The following is a 15548-nucleotide window of genomic DNA, read 5'->3' on the forward strand; positions in this document are numbered from 1 at the left end:
TATTTCGATCATCTGATGAGAAAATCATTATCTCCATCAGTCTAACACATTAAATAAAACATTATTGATTTGAAAAGTTCTTTTATTATATGTTAATATGTACTTTCTGCAATAATATTGATAAAAAAAAGTCAATAGACTCACCTTACAAATAAAGTAAGAAAATAAAATTTTATCTGCTCTCCAATAAACTATAAACTAGTTTATCCTGGTAAATGCATGCCTTTCTTGCAGTGTGTGAGCTCTCTTGAAGAGTCCCAGAAGAGAAATCTCTAGCCTACTAGCTTATCACTATAAAGTGAATCTGAAAATTGTTTCACTATATAAATGCTGACCTTTCCAAGATATTCACTTCAAAGGTAAACCAGAGTATTGTCTTGTAGTCAGAAAACTTACAGATTATGCTTTTAACCAAATTTAAAAAATATATTCTTGATAAAATTTGTTTTAATATTTTAATTCACATTTAAAGTTCAGATAAAAACTCAAATTGCACACAGATAGAGCTCAGATTAAACACTAGGATGGTAAATCTGTTTCCAAGCTCTTTTGATAGCTTAAAACACACACATACAAAGTTGGGCAAATACTTTGAAGACGCCATTCACTGAATCAATTTCTACTAACAAGAACCCTAAATTATGGCAACTTATAGACAAACATTCTCTTTCCACAACAAAATGCATTCATTTATAGTATTACACTACTAAAAATAGAACATGAAATTATATAGTTCAGGATCACTTTTTTCAAAACAACTTTTCACTTTAAAAATAGTTAATAATAATTCTATTTTTAAGCTAGAGGACCTTACTTTTTTACTTTATTAAAATACATTTTGAAATATAAAATGTGTGCTTGTTTTTCAAGTGAAAAAAATTTTAATAGTGGAACTTCAAAATACAGGGTAGTGAATTTTTCACTAAAATACCATTATAGGACTACTTTCTCTCATTGGAGAAATGTAAAGAAATTGAAAGAACTGAGTAGTGTCATATACTAAAAATAGCACCAGCTTTGGAATCAGGTTCAGATTCTAGTTTTGCCAATTACTAGCTGAGTAACCAATCTCAGACAACCTCTGTGGGCAACAGTTTCCTCATCTGCAAAATAAAGAGGTTAGACTAGAAGATCTCTAAGTCTCCTCCAGATCTAATGGTATACATCCACAGTTTTACATTCAGTGATAAAGATATCTGTTATTTTCACAGCAAAGCATTCAATTTGGTAAGATTAATGAATCTGTAAACATCTGTCCAAACTTAAATTTATTCAATCTGATTTTAGATGTCCAAAGTAAAAAAAATCTTAGTATTGGCAATTATTTTAAGAAAAGGAATTTTTCGCATAGCTGATTATTGTAAACATTTGAGAACATTGTGCTAAATTCTAACTTGGGTATTAAAACGTAAAGCTCTCCCAATAAACAGAAAACATAAAAAGTCACTTTTTATCTCACTAATCTATTCTTCCCCAAAGTACGAAAAAAAATAAGAGCTACACATGTAAAAAATAAAAATAAAGTGCCATATGTTAACATTAAGGTAAGTACAGAAAAGGATTATATACATGAACAAAAAGCAAATGACGGCCTCCTGCGCTGAATGTTTTCAAATAAAAATTCATCATGCACTACTGGTTCCCATTTATTCCCACATATCTGTGGTCTCTTAAAACCTAATGAATTAGAATGGAAGACAAGAAGGATAGCACTTGTTCAGTGACATAACTCACATATATTACAAGGGGCTTATGACAAATAACAATAAAAATAAAGTAGATGCTTCTGGACTGTACAATTTTTTTTTGTGATAAAATGACTGTTCCTGTGGATTTGTAGTTTTTAAAGCCCCTCTTAGAATTCAATCAGGTCTCCTAACAATTGTGACAAATCCATTGCCTGAAGATTATTTTTCTGTTTGATAAATGTGATTCAGTGTCACTGACAGGCTGGACAAAATATGCCATGATGACTCATTCATTCTACAAATATTGATGGAGCTCCAAGTTTTAGACTCTAGTGACTGATCCTTCTTGTGAAACAGGGTAGTTTATGAATTGTGACAATGTAGTTGTGTTATAAAAAACAGTTCCATTAGATTTTATGGGAGTGAAGAGCCAGCAGGTTGGAGAGGAGGAGGATATTTCTGGGTGTTCTAAGAAGTGCTGTTAATCAAAATCTGGAGGAGAAACAGATTTCTTGATGACCATGCATATGAAAGCTTACTCTGCACATGCAGCAGTAAAAATGTTTTTGTCATCTTGAATTTCTTGATTTAAACCAAGGTAGGGCTCTTCTCCATGGGTTTTAAATACTAAAAAACTTTTTGTTTAAAAATGATGATTTAATATTCCAAAGATATATTGATATTAATGGAGAAATTATTTGTATTCTTCATATAATTTTCACTAGAAAACATTCCAATATAGACATCAAAATGGTCTGTAAGAGCAGAACACAGTCATTTCCAGAACGCAAAATAATTTTTGCTTGGATTAATGATGCTTGGAATTTGGAGGATTGTAAATCCAGTCAATGATAATGAGTGCCATGCTTCCAATCATAAAGATGATGCCTACCACAAGAAAAACAGCAGCCTAGAGTTGAAAAAAAGAGATTGAATATCATTAGGAAATATAGATAGAATTGAAGGAACTCAGGGATTACTCACTTAGCATAGTTTTGGTTTTATGAATTGATAAAGTAAAAGGCAGTGATGTGATTGGCAGAGTGGATGTCTTGATTTAAGTAAGCCAAAGTCTGCTTTGAGCTTGTAGAAGTATTGCTAAAAAAATAAAACAAATTAAAAAAAAAACCTTTTTATTGGAGCAGTCACAATAAAATCCTTTTGTTATTGATTACCCAGTTATCAGCATTAACAAGAGAAGTTTTATTTTATCTCTCTCTCTCTCTCTCTCTCTCTCTCTCTATATATATATATATATATATATATATATAAAACAAGAAAATTATGCCTAATGTAACAACAACATATTTGCAATCTAATGCCTCTACTCTGGTGTCCTTGGTGGCATGATGGCTACCCAGGCTATTTAGCAGTTAAAGAAATGGTCTCTCTGGCAAGGTTTTAGAGTTTTAAAGGTTTCCAGTATAATTCTCCTGAAGAATTTCAGATCTATCTGAGCACTGAAAGGACTAGATTCAATCACCAAGTTACCTATAATACAGGCTAATTCATTTGAGGGCCATAGCTACTCTTGCATATTATATACAAAGTTATTGAAGGGTTGTAAAATGTAAAAAAAAGTATCTGTACTGATGAAGTTTATTAGAGATGGCTTAAATGGGCTGCTGACATTCCAAAAAGTCCATGTGGATCTCCCCACAAGGGAATTTGCCTAAATATCTGAATTAATCCAATCAGTTCTTATATAAGCCAAGTCCTACAGAGTCATCAAGAACTTCTGAGACAATAGGAATTAGTTTTGTTGTATATTTACATGTGTGTATTCTTTCAAATGGGCATGCAAGATAACAGTGATTGCTTTGTTCACCTGGCCAACTTCTTGTAGGGGTTATATTTGAAAACCAGTTGAAGAAATTTCATATTTTCAGATGGAGAATAAATAAACAGATGAATAAATAAATAAAAGAGCAAATTGTAAATTTTAAAATAAAAGAGTAAATAAATGTATAAATAAATTAAAAAGTAAATTGTTGTTAGTTTTTATATATCTATATATTATAGTATATATAATATAATACATATTATATATATTATAGTTTTTTAATATATTTAAGCCAAAGTTTGTTCAATATCAACATATCCTTTACTCCTATGACATTTCCAAAATTTAATGAATCAATGGGGAAAATATTATTCAATGTACAAATATTCAATTTCTGGGTGAACAAAAATAATTATTGTGATTTTTCTGTGTTTCAATTGTTCTCAATGCAAATGTGTACAATGAGTAATAGGAAAGTTCCCCTGATGATGTATGTATCTGACTCACTGGAAAGTAAATCAGGTCTGCCATCTTTGATTTGTAATTATCAGTCTCTAAGTTGTGTGTGTGTGTGTGTGTGTGTGTGTGTGTGTGTGTGTGTGTGTAGATATAGGAAAGCATCTCACCCCAAGTTGAGATATTTTGAACACATATATCTTTGAAAAATGACAGAGATTTTTTAAAAAAATATGTGCATTTTCTTTTTTGATAGAAGTAAAAATTTGAAGATCAACATCTGCTGGAAGGAAATCACAAGATCCTCTGTTGGTAGACTTACCCCAATCTTCTGAGGTGATCTTAAAGGTTCTTTTTTAACAAGTCGAAGGTAAAAAGCAGCTGGAAGAATGAAAATTAGCATTGTAGCAGAAGATGCACCTGAGGAAAAATCAAAGTATTTATCAAGTTATTAATGATATAGATGATAAGTGAGCTGTTCCACTATACATGGGGGTAAAATACAAAATTACCCAACTGACGGTGTTGTGCTTAATTCATACGTTTTGAATGAGAGCCTTCACTGTGTAGAGAGTTTGCCTCTTAATTCAGGAAAATCTGCGTTCAAATCCTGCTTCTAACAATTCTAATACATCCTGGCTGTGGCTAATACACCTAACCTCTCAATGCCCTCAGGCCAAATTGTAAGACATCAATCTGCATTTCCTCCACAGTAGTTCCTAATACCAATGAAATCACAAGTTTAGTCCAAAGACGAGAAAACTGAATGATCCCTGCGCAGATAGAGAATGGAAAACTAATTGCAGTTAACACTTCATCCAAAAAGGGAGAAATTGTCTGAGAAAACCAAATTCTTTCCTTTCTGAAGAACATTTTCAACACTTGTATTGATGATGACTGTCAAACCCTAATGCCCTGCTGAGAAAATTTCTGTCCTTTTACATTTCTAGAAAATGTATATGACCTTTGGCTTCACAATTTGAGAAGCAGTATGGTCCATGGACTGGTAATGAATAATGTCTAGGATCTAACCTCAAATGAATCATTCATTCACTTTAGATTTTTCTGTACCTCCGTGTACAGGAAAGGGATGGGGCTAGTAATGATTGCAATTATATTTCACTCTGCAGTACTGTGGTTCTCAAAATATGGATAGTGGAAAAAGCCCTCATTAGCCACATAGTACCTATGTGACCATGGGGCAAGACCTCCTAGAGCCTGCTTTGTGAACATTGCCACAGAAATATGGAAGTAATTGTAAGTAATCAAGCAGATTCTGTCCCAAAATTCAACACTTTGTTGATATAGACCTAAGAGAGACTTTCTTGGAAAGATATGGAACTTCTTCCATTTTGTCTAAGCCCATGCTGATCCCTGGGCACACTGACCCCCTGAATCTGTCTTGCAGAAGGAAAGGGGAACAAGCATTTATGAAGCACCTACTATGTGCCAGGCCCTGTACTAAGTGCTTTACAAATATTATCTCATTTGCTTGTCAAAATAACTCAGAAAATCAGTGCTGTTATTATCATCCCCACTTGAGCATTGGGGAAACCAAAGTAAACAGAAATCAAATGACTGGCCCAGGATCATGTAGCTAGTAAGGTGTGCTCTAATTCCTAAGTCAGGATTTGAATTCAAACTTTCCTAATCCCATTGCTCTATCCATACTGGATCCTCTAAACAATTTTAGGTTGTTGTAAACATTGGTGAATGGGAGTGAAAGAATCACCCACTTGGTAAAAACAGATGAGAATGCTGGTGAAATTTCAGAATATCTGGGGTCAACTTTTGTTCTCTGTTCTAAATTAAACTATAGAGTTTGCATGAAACTAATAGTAAGAGAAATAGGCAAGAAAGCCATATCGATGTTAAATCCTACTGTACATGTGTATTTGGAAAACCCCATGTTGTACCATTGGTTGTTGATTAAACCTCTCGGCATCAACTGAAAAATGACTGGGTTTGACTACATGACTTTGAAGTCTCTTTTCATTTCTACATCTGTGATCTTATGATCTCAAGTACTGGTTTACCTAATCCATTCTATCTAGTGAAGGATAAGAGTGAGTTTAGTAATTGAAAGCAGTTCTGAAACCTACCTATGAACCCAAAAATATATTTTATAGTTGGCACAAGAATGACAAGGACATTATTTAGTGCAATAAGAACTGCTGCAATCAGAAAGTGTCTTATCCAACTGAAGGGCCTTTTGGGGAACAACAGTGTGATCACTGATGTGCGGATCTGTAAAGAAAAGAAAAAGAAACAGTTTGAATTTTTAGTTTTTTGTAATTATTATTAAAGGTTTTAAAACATTAATTTCGAAACCTCTTAAAACAACTTCCTCTTGCTCCACTGAAAAGATCTAAATGCTGCTTTTATGACTAAAGATGTCTCATTCATTTTTTAATCCTTCGTAGTTCAAGTTTACTCAATGAGTTTTCAGAACTCATCTAGAAATTTAATTTAATTTTTAAAAACTTCTTAAAAGAAGAAGTGGAGGGATACATATAAAACTGAGAGGCTAAAACCTTCAGGGGATGATTAAGAAAGCTTCTGCCCTTGCTTGTGAGCCATAAGTCAGGATTTAATAATAAGGAGGATCAAGAGAAATATTTGGATTTCAGTGCATATTAATGAAGCAATGTGTAAAAACCAAACTAATATTTGGAAAACTAATTAGTTCTTATTTGTATGACCAATATATGAAAGATCCACAGGAGATTTCATCATTGTTTCTTCATTAATGCAGTTTTGAAATAAATAAAAAGATTAGCAACTGTTTCATTTGCCATAGAGGATAATATTATATCTTAATGATTGGATAAAGAGAGTGTACAAATGAAAACACTTCGGAAGTAGCCATGAAAAGAGCATAAACCTGAGAGCATTTATCGTGACTCCTACCCAGAGTAAGCAGTGCCCAACTCTAATACCATTTATTCCTTTTCTAGTTGTTTTTGTTTGTTTGTTTGTTTTTTAGTTTCATGCCCAATTCAATAATAGGAGAGTCAGTGGCTCTGGCTTACTACTTCATTCATTGGCCTTTTATCTTGCCTATTCATCTGTATGTTCTTTCCTACAGAGCTGGAAAAGATCCTAGAAATGTGGGTCAGAAAGGGATGGAAAAATATCAGCTGACCCTGAGACTCTATTGTCAATGAAATTTCTATTATTCTCAGATTTTTTTATGCAGACTTATGTTTTCATACATATAAGGACCTACCAGTACCAAAGCAGGTAAGTAGCGGCCTCAGAGAGCTGCCTTGGACACTGAGGAATTAAATGATTTGCTCAGGGTCATTCAATCAGTGTGTGTCAAAGGCAGGTCTTGAACCAGATATCCTGACTACAAAACCAACTTTTTATCTACTATGCAGTAGTAGTCAAAATTGCTAGCATTTGCTGGTGTAAAACAACCATGCTGTGGGACAGAAAGGTATGGGCAGACACCTCAACGTATCTTGGATCTTCAATTTTTTAAAAAATCTAAATAAAATGAGACAATTCCCAAGGTTCCCTTTTTCTTGCCATCTTGTTAAAATATATTAAGAGTGTCTTAAGTTTTCTCTGAAGGATTGTTTGGGAGCAAGGTTGGTGGAAGCAACTGAAAAATGATTGCTAAATCCCAGTTTACTAAATTTAAACACCTAAGAAAAAAAGAATTTAGGTTCCCTGATGAAGCCCATGGCCCATGTGCAGAGTCCACACTTAGGGAGCTGCTCCATTCCCAGCACAAGCATTTTATTATTACTGTGTTAATTCCAGGGGTCACAGATAGCTTGAATCTGCCCTCTGGGCACTCAAACTCATCAAAGATTTGACTTAGGGCAATATAAATAAAATAGGTAGGCTGGTAGAGAAGAAGAAAAAGATGGAAGAGGAGGAGGAGAAGGTAGAACAGGAAGGAAGGAAGGAAGGAAGGAAGGAAGGAAGGAAGGAAGGAAGGAAGGAAGGAAGGAAGGAAGGAAGGAAGGAAGGAAGGCGGAAAGGAAAGGAAAGGAGAAAGGAAAGGAAAGGAGAAAGGAAAGGAAAGGAAAGGAAAGGAAAGGAAAGGAAAGGAAAGGAAAGGAAAGGAAAGGAAAGGAAAGGAAAGGAAAGGAAAGGAAAGGAAAGGAAAGGAAAGGAAAGGAAAGGAAAGGAAAGGAAAGGAAAGGAAAGGAAAGGAAAGGAAAGGAAAGGAAAGGAAAGGAAAGGAAAGGAAAGGAAAGGAAAGGAGGGAGGGAGGGAGGAAGGAACGAAGGAAGGAAGGAACAAACAAACGAACGAACAAACGAAGGAAGGAAGGAAGGGAGGAAGGGAGGGAGGGAGGGAGGGAGGGAGGAAGGGAGGAAGGAAGGGGAAAGGAGGAAAAAAGGAAGGGAAGGGAGGGAGGGAAGGAAGGAAGGAAAGAAAGGAAGGAAGGAAAAGAAAGGAAAGGAAGGAAAAGAAAGGAAAGGAAGGAGAGAGAGAGACAGACAGACAGACAGAGACAGAGACAGAGACAGAGAGACAGAGAGAGAGATGCTTACAAGTAGTAGTAAAGAAAATACTGGTCTTCCTAAACTATTGATGAATTAGATAGACAGATGTGGAGAAAATTTGATTGAATGAAGAATTCAAGAGATCTGGCTTCTAGTTCCAATTCTTCCACTAACTTGCTGGGAGGCTTTTAGAAAGTCAGTTATCTTCTCTGGGCCTAAATTTCATTTCTGGAAAATAGGAATACCCAGTAGTTATACTATCTACTTACAGGATTGTTGTAACAATCAAATGGAAATGTGTACAAAATGCCGTGGTCATTAGGTCATGCATTGCATAATTATATGCTATTTTCAGAGTACTCATTATATGTTCAGTATTAGACAGAATGTCCTGTAAGGGATGATATTAATTACTGAATTACTGTTTGGTTTCCCTCTCAATTGAGATAAATTAGGAAACCCAGATTTTTTTGAAAGGTGTTAATTTAACAAGAAGTCTCTGAGCTCTTGGTTCACTTTCTCTGGGTCCTTACCACAAGTTCTATATGGGTGGTTTAACTCTGGTCCCTCCAAGTTTGGGTAATACAGTATTTGCTAAGGAAAGCAAATCCACACATCTGTCAGTTCCAAAGGGAAGGTAGGGCTTATTTGAAAGGGGATATTTGTTAAAGATTGTTGACTAAGTGGTAACATCTAAAGAAAGAAATAACGATTTACTTTAACTTGTTCTCCTGAAATTTGGTTCTTATGTATATTTGGCATCATAGTAAACTAACTTCTTATTAAGAACTGAGGAGGAGCCCCAAAGCAGCTTTCTGGATGTAGTCACCAATAGTGCCAAAAGGCCAAATGAAATACTTTAGAATAGCAGCCAAACTGTGATGTCATTTGAAGATTATGTGGTCGTAACTTTATTGTTTTCTAGCATTACTTGAATCCCTGCTCGTCATATTATTAATTTAGTAGATAGCTGCCCAGAACTTTTGTTTTGAAGTTGAGGTAAAAACTTAAATACATAAAATGTATTCATTACACTTAATTATTTAATGGCAAATAAGACCTCTATAGGCACTATGAAAAATGCTAAATCCAAAAGTAAAACCATCCCTGCCTATGGCTTTCTTAAATTCCCACCATTATTAAATAAACATGATTTTCAGTACATAAACACAGATTTACTGTTGGGGATTTTTCAAAGTTCTTTTTACTTACTGGGAACAAGACAATAGGCACTGTAAGTGTGACTGCCACAAGAACTGCTAGACGAACCAGGAGAAGTGGGGTGTCAAATGTATACACCTTAGTATAAGCATGGAGCAATTCATCTTCAACTTCTCCTGCATGAGGAACAGAGAGTGTCAGTACAACATAATCAGTATTAGTTAAGCTAAATAAGAGAAGAGCTCATTGTACATTGAAAGAATTTATAGTGTATATACTATTCTCCTGAAATTTTGTTCTTATATATATTTGGCATCATAGTAAACTGACTTCTTATTAAGAACTCAGGAGGAGCCCAAAAGACCACTTTCTGGATATAGTTGCCAAAAGGCAAAATGAAATACAAAATAAAATCATCCCTATAGTGTCAGAGTTGGGGACTTAATGAAACAAAGAAAGTGAGCTAAAGGAGTCTAGTCCCTCTCATTTAGGGGCCAGTCAAGTGGTTGGAGGGTTTGGAACTCCATTTGCCCTGGGTCCTTCCCCATCCTATCTAAAACTCATGTCCCTTCCCTTCTGCAGGCTGAGGGCGGGAGGGCATCCAGGCAATGGTATATCCCACCCGACTTGGGGAAAACCTGGAGGGCCAGGGGCACCCTCTTTGTCTCCTGTCTTTCCGTCTCCAACTATGGACAGCTGCTAAGGTAGGTGTCCTAACTTAGTCATTGCCCAGGAGATAAAATTGGGGTTACTGAGGGTAGAGAGATTTTTGGGGTTTGCAGGGATCTGAGAAGTTCCTTGATGTAGCTATCCCTTCTGCCTTCCCATCCCTAAGTCCAATTGGATATCTCTCTTTTTCTCAGGTCTGAGGGGAATCATTTGTGGTTTGACAAAGACTCCAAACTGCCTTTTAGGAGGAGGGGAGTTTGGAGATGTTCCCTCCAAAACTTGTTACAAACAATTTGTAATTATTATCCAGTCTCTCTGCTGATATTTATTTGGGTAACAAGAATAACAATAATATGCTAACATATTCAATATCATTGAAGCTTATATTGGGGTAAATGGGTAGCCATATGGAGGAAAAACACAGATCATTTATTATAGAAGAAAATTATCTAATTTGGGGGTATTTTGAAAAATGTGTGTGTAGGTTCACATATTTTCTGAACCTGTTAGCCCTAAGTAGATGTTACTGAAATGGCATATTAAATGAGCAAATGCCAGCTGATATTCTCCAACAGGAATTAACTTAACCTGTACCACTAAAAAATGTCTATATACTTAGATTGTCAATTGATTTGACAAGGGTTTTTTTAAAAAAGAATGTGGCTCTAACTTACCATAGAAGCTAAGGTAACCAAACAAGGCAGCAAGCAGATACATAATCAGCATTCCTGTGATGGAGATGTTTGACACAGTCTGCATTTTCTTTCGAGACCGACTGAAAAGGGAAAGAACAAACTGAACTTTTAGTTTTACAAAGCTGTTGAGGAATTTGTGAAGGTAATTGCTGTTTAGGTTTTAATTCTTGTCTAGTTACTCAATGTATGGTTGACTTATGTATTCATTTAAATTTGACTTCAAAGAGAGCTATGAAGAACTTGTTTCAGTAGTCACATACTTAAATACTAATCCTGGCCTATTGGTTTATGCTGGATAATATTTCATTGAAAGTGAATAAAAATATAAATACTGATGAACTAGCATAAAGATCAAATTACTTTTAAGCCTAAAGAAATTTATATATTTTATTTTGAAATATACTTGGGGATCATGTTGGAGAAACGTTACTATAAGAACCAGATAATTCACCCAATAAGATACTTAGTTCCTTAGAAACTGTTTTTAGATACATATGGACAATGTTCATTATGTTATTCCCATAACTAAGTGATGATTATGAAAATGGAGAAACTGATGTTTTGTGAGAAATCTGGATAATTTAATGGATAAATGACAATTGGGATAATTTAATGGGTATTGGGTAAATTCTAGAATCTACATAAAATTCCATTTTTTTTTAGAATGAGCATTATTGGTAAAAAGTATTGAGATTCTAAATATTTTACCCACATTATAATGGCCATTCTATTTTTAAGAAACAAAGCTGCTCTAATCATGATTTAATTCTTTTACATGACACCTGGAACTAGTAAATAGTTTTTGTTTTTTAATTTAAAGGAAAAACAGTGTTGGGTAAATAAGTGTGGTGCTTCTGAAAAGGACAGTCCTTCTACAGGTAAAGTCAAGCCAGGAGAAGTTGTGGCCCATTCCCCAGAGTCCTCAGCAGAAGACATCAATGCATCAGTGCCTGATGCAGGGAAGAAGTACATTTCTTCTGGATGCTGAGGACAAAGCATCATTCACTTCTTAATTATAGATTCTGTGACCTCTCATGTTTTCTCTAACATATCAGCCCTAGTGCCCCCTATATGAGAAAGGAAAGGACTTTAGTCTTCAATGGGGAAAGAGCTTAATAACCAATTTTTAGAGTTGGAGTATCTCATCCAGTGATCACATTTGACAGATAAGAAAACTGAAATCCAAAAGAAAGCAAGATGGTTGGCCATTTCTAAAGAGGAAATGCTGAATTAAAAAGCTTCGTACTAGTCATCAGTGAAGTTATTATCTATTTATGCAACAAATGCTCTGAGCCAGGTCCAATAACTTTGTTGACTGAAGCATTTTCCTATGAAACATCATAAGATATTGTCTGTGGAAAATACTAAAATTACTTTTCCACAAAGGAAACATGGGAATATGATTGAAATATTTTAGAATCAAATTCTAAAGTTAAAACAATGGAAATCTTACTCTTTAAGTTCACTGTAGATTGGAAGAACCTCAGGGTGGCATACAAAAGCAAATGCAAGAATGGGAATTGCATAGGCAGTCTGAAAAACAAAGACAAGAACATTTGGTTAGTCTTTTACATAATCATAGAAATTCAGAGTGGCACATTAATACCATGTCTAGAGACTCAGTCTAGGGAATCTCACTTACCCTTGAGTTAAATGCAAAGTATTTTGGTTGACATTTATCCATACTCTGGGCTTCATATTCTACATCTCTTCTATGAAGAGAATCCTTGGTCTGCTTCTCATCTAGACCTGCAACATTCCCATTAGTATAATCCATCATGAAATTCACTTCAGGAATCTGAGATTTGTTGGGTAACATCTTGAGGTGCATCAGAAATGTATTGTTGTATGTCCCATTTCCAACATTGTGATCCAGGTCAGGTAGAGGGCAAGGAATTTGGAATTTCTTATAGATAACCTAATTTGGAATAGAAAGAATGCTAGGAATAAGTGCAAAGGAAAAAAATCGAAACCAAGAATTGTGAAGGATGACAGTGGTATGCATTATTCAAAGAAAAAGCTACTGCTGAGATGAGTTAGTTTAAGGATAAACATATAACTTTCAGACTCCCATTGTCCTTATTAATACCTTGTATTCTCTATCCTGATTTAAGCAACTGCAGTTATTAACAGCTATAGTCAGTTTTTGTTCACTAAAGCTACCTTTAGTATGCTTCACCTTTCTCAGGATTACATGATTAACTTTTACATAGTACGATGCTTAGCACTAAATATATCATCACTATCTTTTAAAAAATAAGAAAGAAAGAGAAAGAAAGAAAGAAAGAAAGAAAGAAAGAAAGAAAGAAAGAAAGAAAGAAAGAAAGAAAGAAAGAAAGAAAGAAAGAAAGAAAGAAAGAAAGAAAGAAAGAAAGAAAGAAAGAAAGAAAGAAAGAAAGAAAGAAAGAAAGAAAGAAAGAAAGAAAGAAAGAAAGAAAGAAAGAAAGAAAGAAAGAAAGAAAGAAAGAAAGAAAGAAAGAAAGAAAGGAAGAAAGAAAGAAAGAAAGAAAGAAAGGAAGGAAGAAAGAAAGAAAGAAAGGAAGGAAGGAAGGAAGGAAGGAAGAAAGGAAGGAAGGAAGGAAGGAAGGAAGGAAGGAAGGAAGGAAGGAAGGAAGGAAGGAAGGAAGGAAGGAAGGAAGGAAGGGAGATTTGTAGAAGAGAAAAGGAGAGGAGGAGAGGGCAAAGGAAGAGAAGAGGGGTAAGGAAAAGAGGAAGACAGAAAAGGAGGAGAGAGGAAGAATCTTGAAGTTTTCAAGGAATTTTATAGTTTCTTTTGATTGTATTCTATTCAGTAATCCATGTTGTTAGGGCTCTAGGGGCTTATATGGTATGTACCTACTTCTCTTTCAACATTACTAACTGCTTTCCCCCCATCCTCTGAAGGAGGGAAGGAAGGATTCATGACTAATTCTGCTAGGAATGTTTCTTTTGCCTATTTGTCCAATGTGTCCATATTCAGCAATGGCATTCTACTTCACCTATTTTCAAAGCATGAGAAGATTTTTTTCCTCATCATTAATAATTATGATATAAAGAAAAACTCCAAGCAATGAAATGTTTCATGATACCTAAATAATTAAAACATTAGAAATCTCATGCTACATTGAGCCATAGAAAATGTGCAAAGGAATCACTTACTACGCCGACAAAAAATACCATGCAGGTTAGAGAAAATCCACTGGTATAACCAAGGTAACCTGTAAAACAGAAGAAACATGAACAATAAACATTGCTAATATATAGCCTACATCATTAAACTAGGAGAAGTAATGTGGGTAAAGTTTCAGTTAGAAAATGTTTACCTAAATTTTTAAGAAGAGAAAGTGGAAGAATAATCCCAACAGACACAAATATAACGAGGTAGTTGCCATTGAGGTACCATTCTCTAAAAGAGAAAAAGAATAATATTAGAGTAGCTAAAAATGTCAAATGGGCTGATGTAAAGTCACTGAGAGAACATAAGAACATACCCAGTATTCTCTTCAAGTCCCATGAATGTCCTGATTACTTCAGGGAGTTCATATTTAATAATAAAGAGGTAGCTTGACATTGCTAAAATGAAGGCAATATTAAAAGCATATATATGAAATCAAAACAGGCAATGGTATTAAGTATGTATTTTTCTCATATACCTCAATTAAAGTTCTACTTCAAAATTTTAACATGACACCTTGGGTTTTTAGGATGATAATAGGAGAACATAAGTTCGGACAGTTCTTACCAAGTTGGAAAAAGATTAAGGTAAGGGTCAGATTGTGTCTGCCAGATGATGACCAGTCTAGGTAAGTTTGGAAAGATGATTGCTCACCTTCTAATAGTGACAATTTAGGCCATGGCACCTCATGAGACATCATCAACTAAGGTACAGTGGAGTTGTAATTTCTACTTGTAGAAAGAATATTAACTCCAATTAAACCAGAGATAATTTTCAAGTTCTGAGCAGTGCCATTACCAGCACAGCATGGATGAGGCTTTGCATTGGGATACTAATTTAAAAGAGGGGGCATGTTTCCATATTTTTTCCTGATTTCACACTTTTCCTCATAGTTCTACATAGAGCAGAATTGTCAAACATGCTTCATAACATATCTGAATATAGCCCAAACCAGATTAAAATGTAATTGGAAAATATTCAATGAAACAAATAAAATATATATTTAAAATATTAAGATAGTTTTATAAATTAATATATGACCCAAAGAGATCTAGAGACATAACACCTAGTTCTCACCTATGCCTCAACTTTTCAGTTATGAAGTTTATTTAGTGCTAAACTTTCTTTAGATTTAGGTGATTATATTTGCAATAAATAAAAAAATGACACCTTGATTTATGTTTTAATTTTAAAACAGATGTTGATCCAAAGCTAGAATTTAAAATCAATGTTTAAGTCTGATTTTAAATTTCATTGTTTTTCATGGCATTTTACTGTATACATATTTTAATAGTAGGGAGAGTTTAAGAGTTTAAGAGAAGGAGAGAGGGGGGAGCAGAAGGGAAGAGGAGAAGAGAGGAGAGAAAAGGAGAGGAGAGGGGGGGAGAGGAGAGGAGAACAACAGGGAGAAGGAGGAAGAGAGACAGTAAGGACTTGGAAGGAGAACAAAGTAAAGAGCGAAGGCAAGAAGAATAG

General features: G+C 34.7%; 1 protein-coding gene across 3 annotated transcripts in view; it reads right to left on the reverse strand.

Annotated features, from left to right (window-relative positions):
* Positions 1-441: 441 nt before the first annotated feature.
* The window catches only part of SLC38A4 (solute carrier family 38 member 4), a 116353-nt gene continuing 101246 nt past the window's right edge, over positions 442-15548 (reverse strand). For all 3 annotated transcript variants that reach the window (XM_056799027.1, XM_001366975.4, XM_016426006.2), the window contains 10 exons: positions 14389-14470; positions 14221-14303; positions 14057-14115; positions 12561-12836; positions 12372-12451; positions 10898-10998; positions 9606-9730; positions 6030-6174; positions 4250-4347; positions 442-2598 (listed from right to left, as the gene is read on the reverse strand). In XM_056799027.1, the coding sequence (XP_056655005.1) occupies positions 2497-2598; positions 4250-4347; positions 6030-6174; positions 9606-9730; positions 10898-10998; positions 12372-12451; positions 12561-12836; positions 14057-14115; positions 14221-14303; positions 14389-14470 (1151 nt within the window). In that variant the 3' untranslated portion in view covers positions 442-2496. The remainder of the gene's footprint in view (positions 2599-4249; positions 4348-6029; positions 6175-9605; positions 9731-10897; positions 10999-12371; positions 12452-12560; positions 12837-14056; positions 14116-14220; positions 14304-14388; positions 14471-15548) is intronic.

This window comes from Monodelphis domestica, chromosome 5 (genome assembly GCF_027887165.1).
Source record: "Monodelphis domestica isolate mMonDom1 chromosome 5, mMonDom1.pri, whole genome shotgun sequence".
Classification (NCBI taxonomy): Eukaryota; Metazoa; Chordata; class Mammalia; order Didelphimorphia; family Didelphidae; genus Monodelphis; species Monodelphis domestica.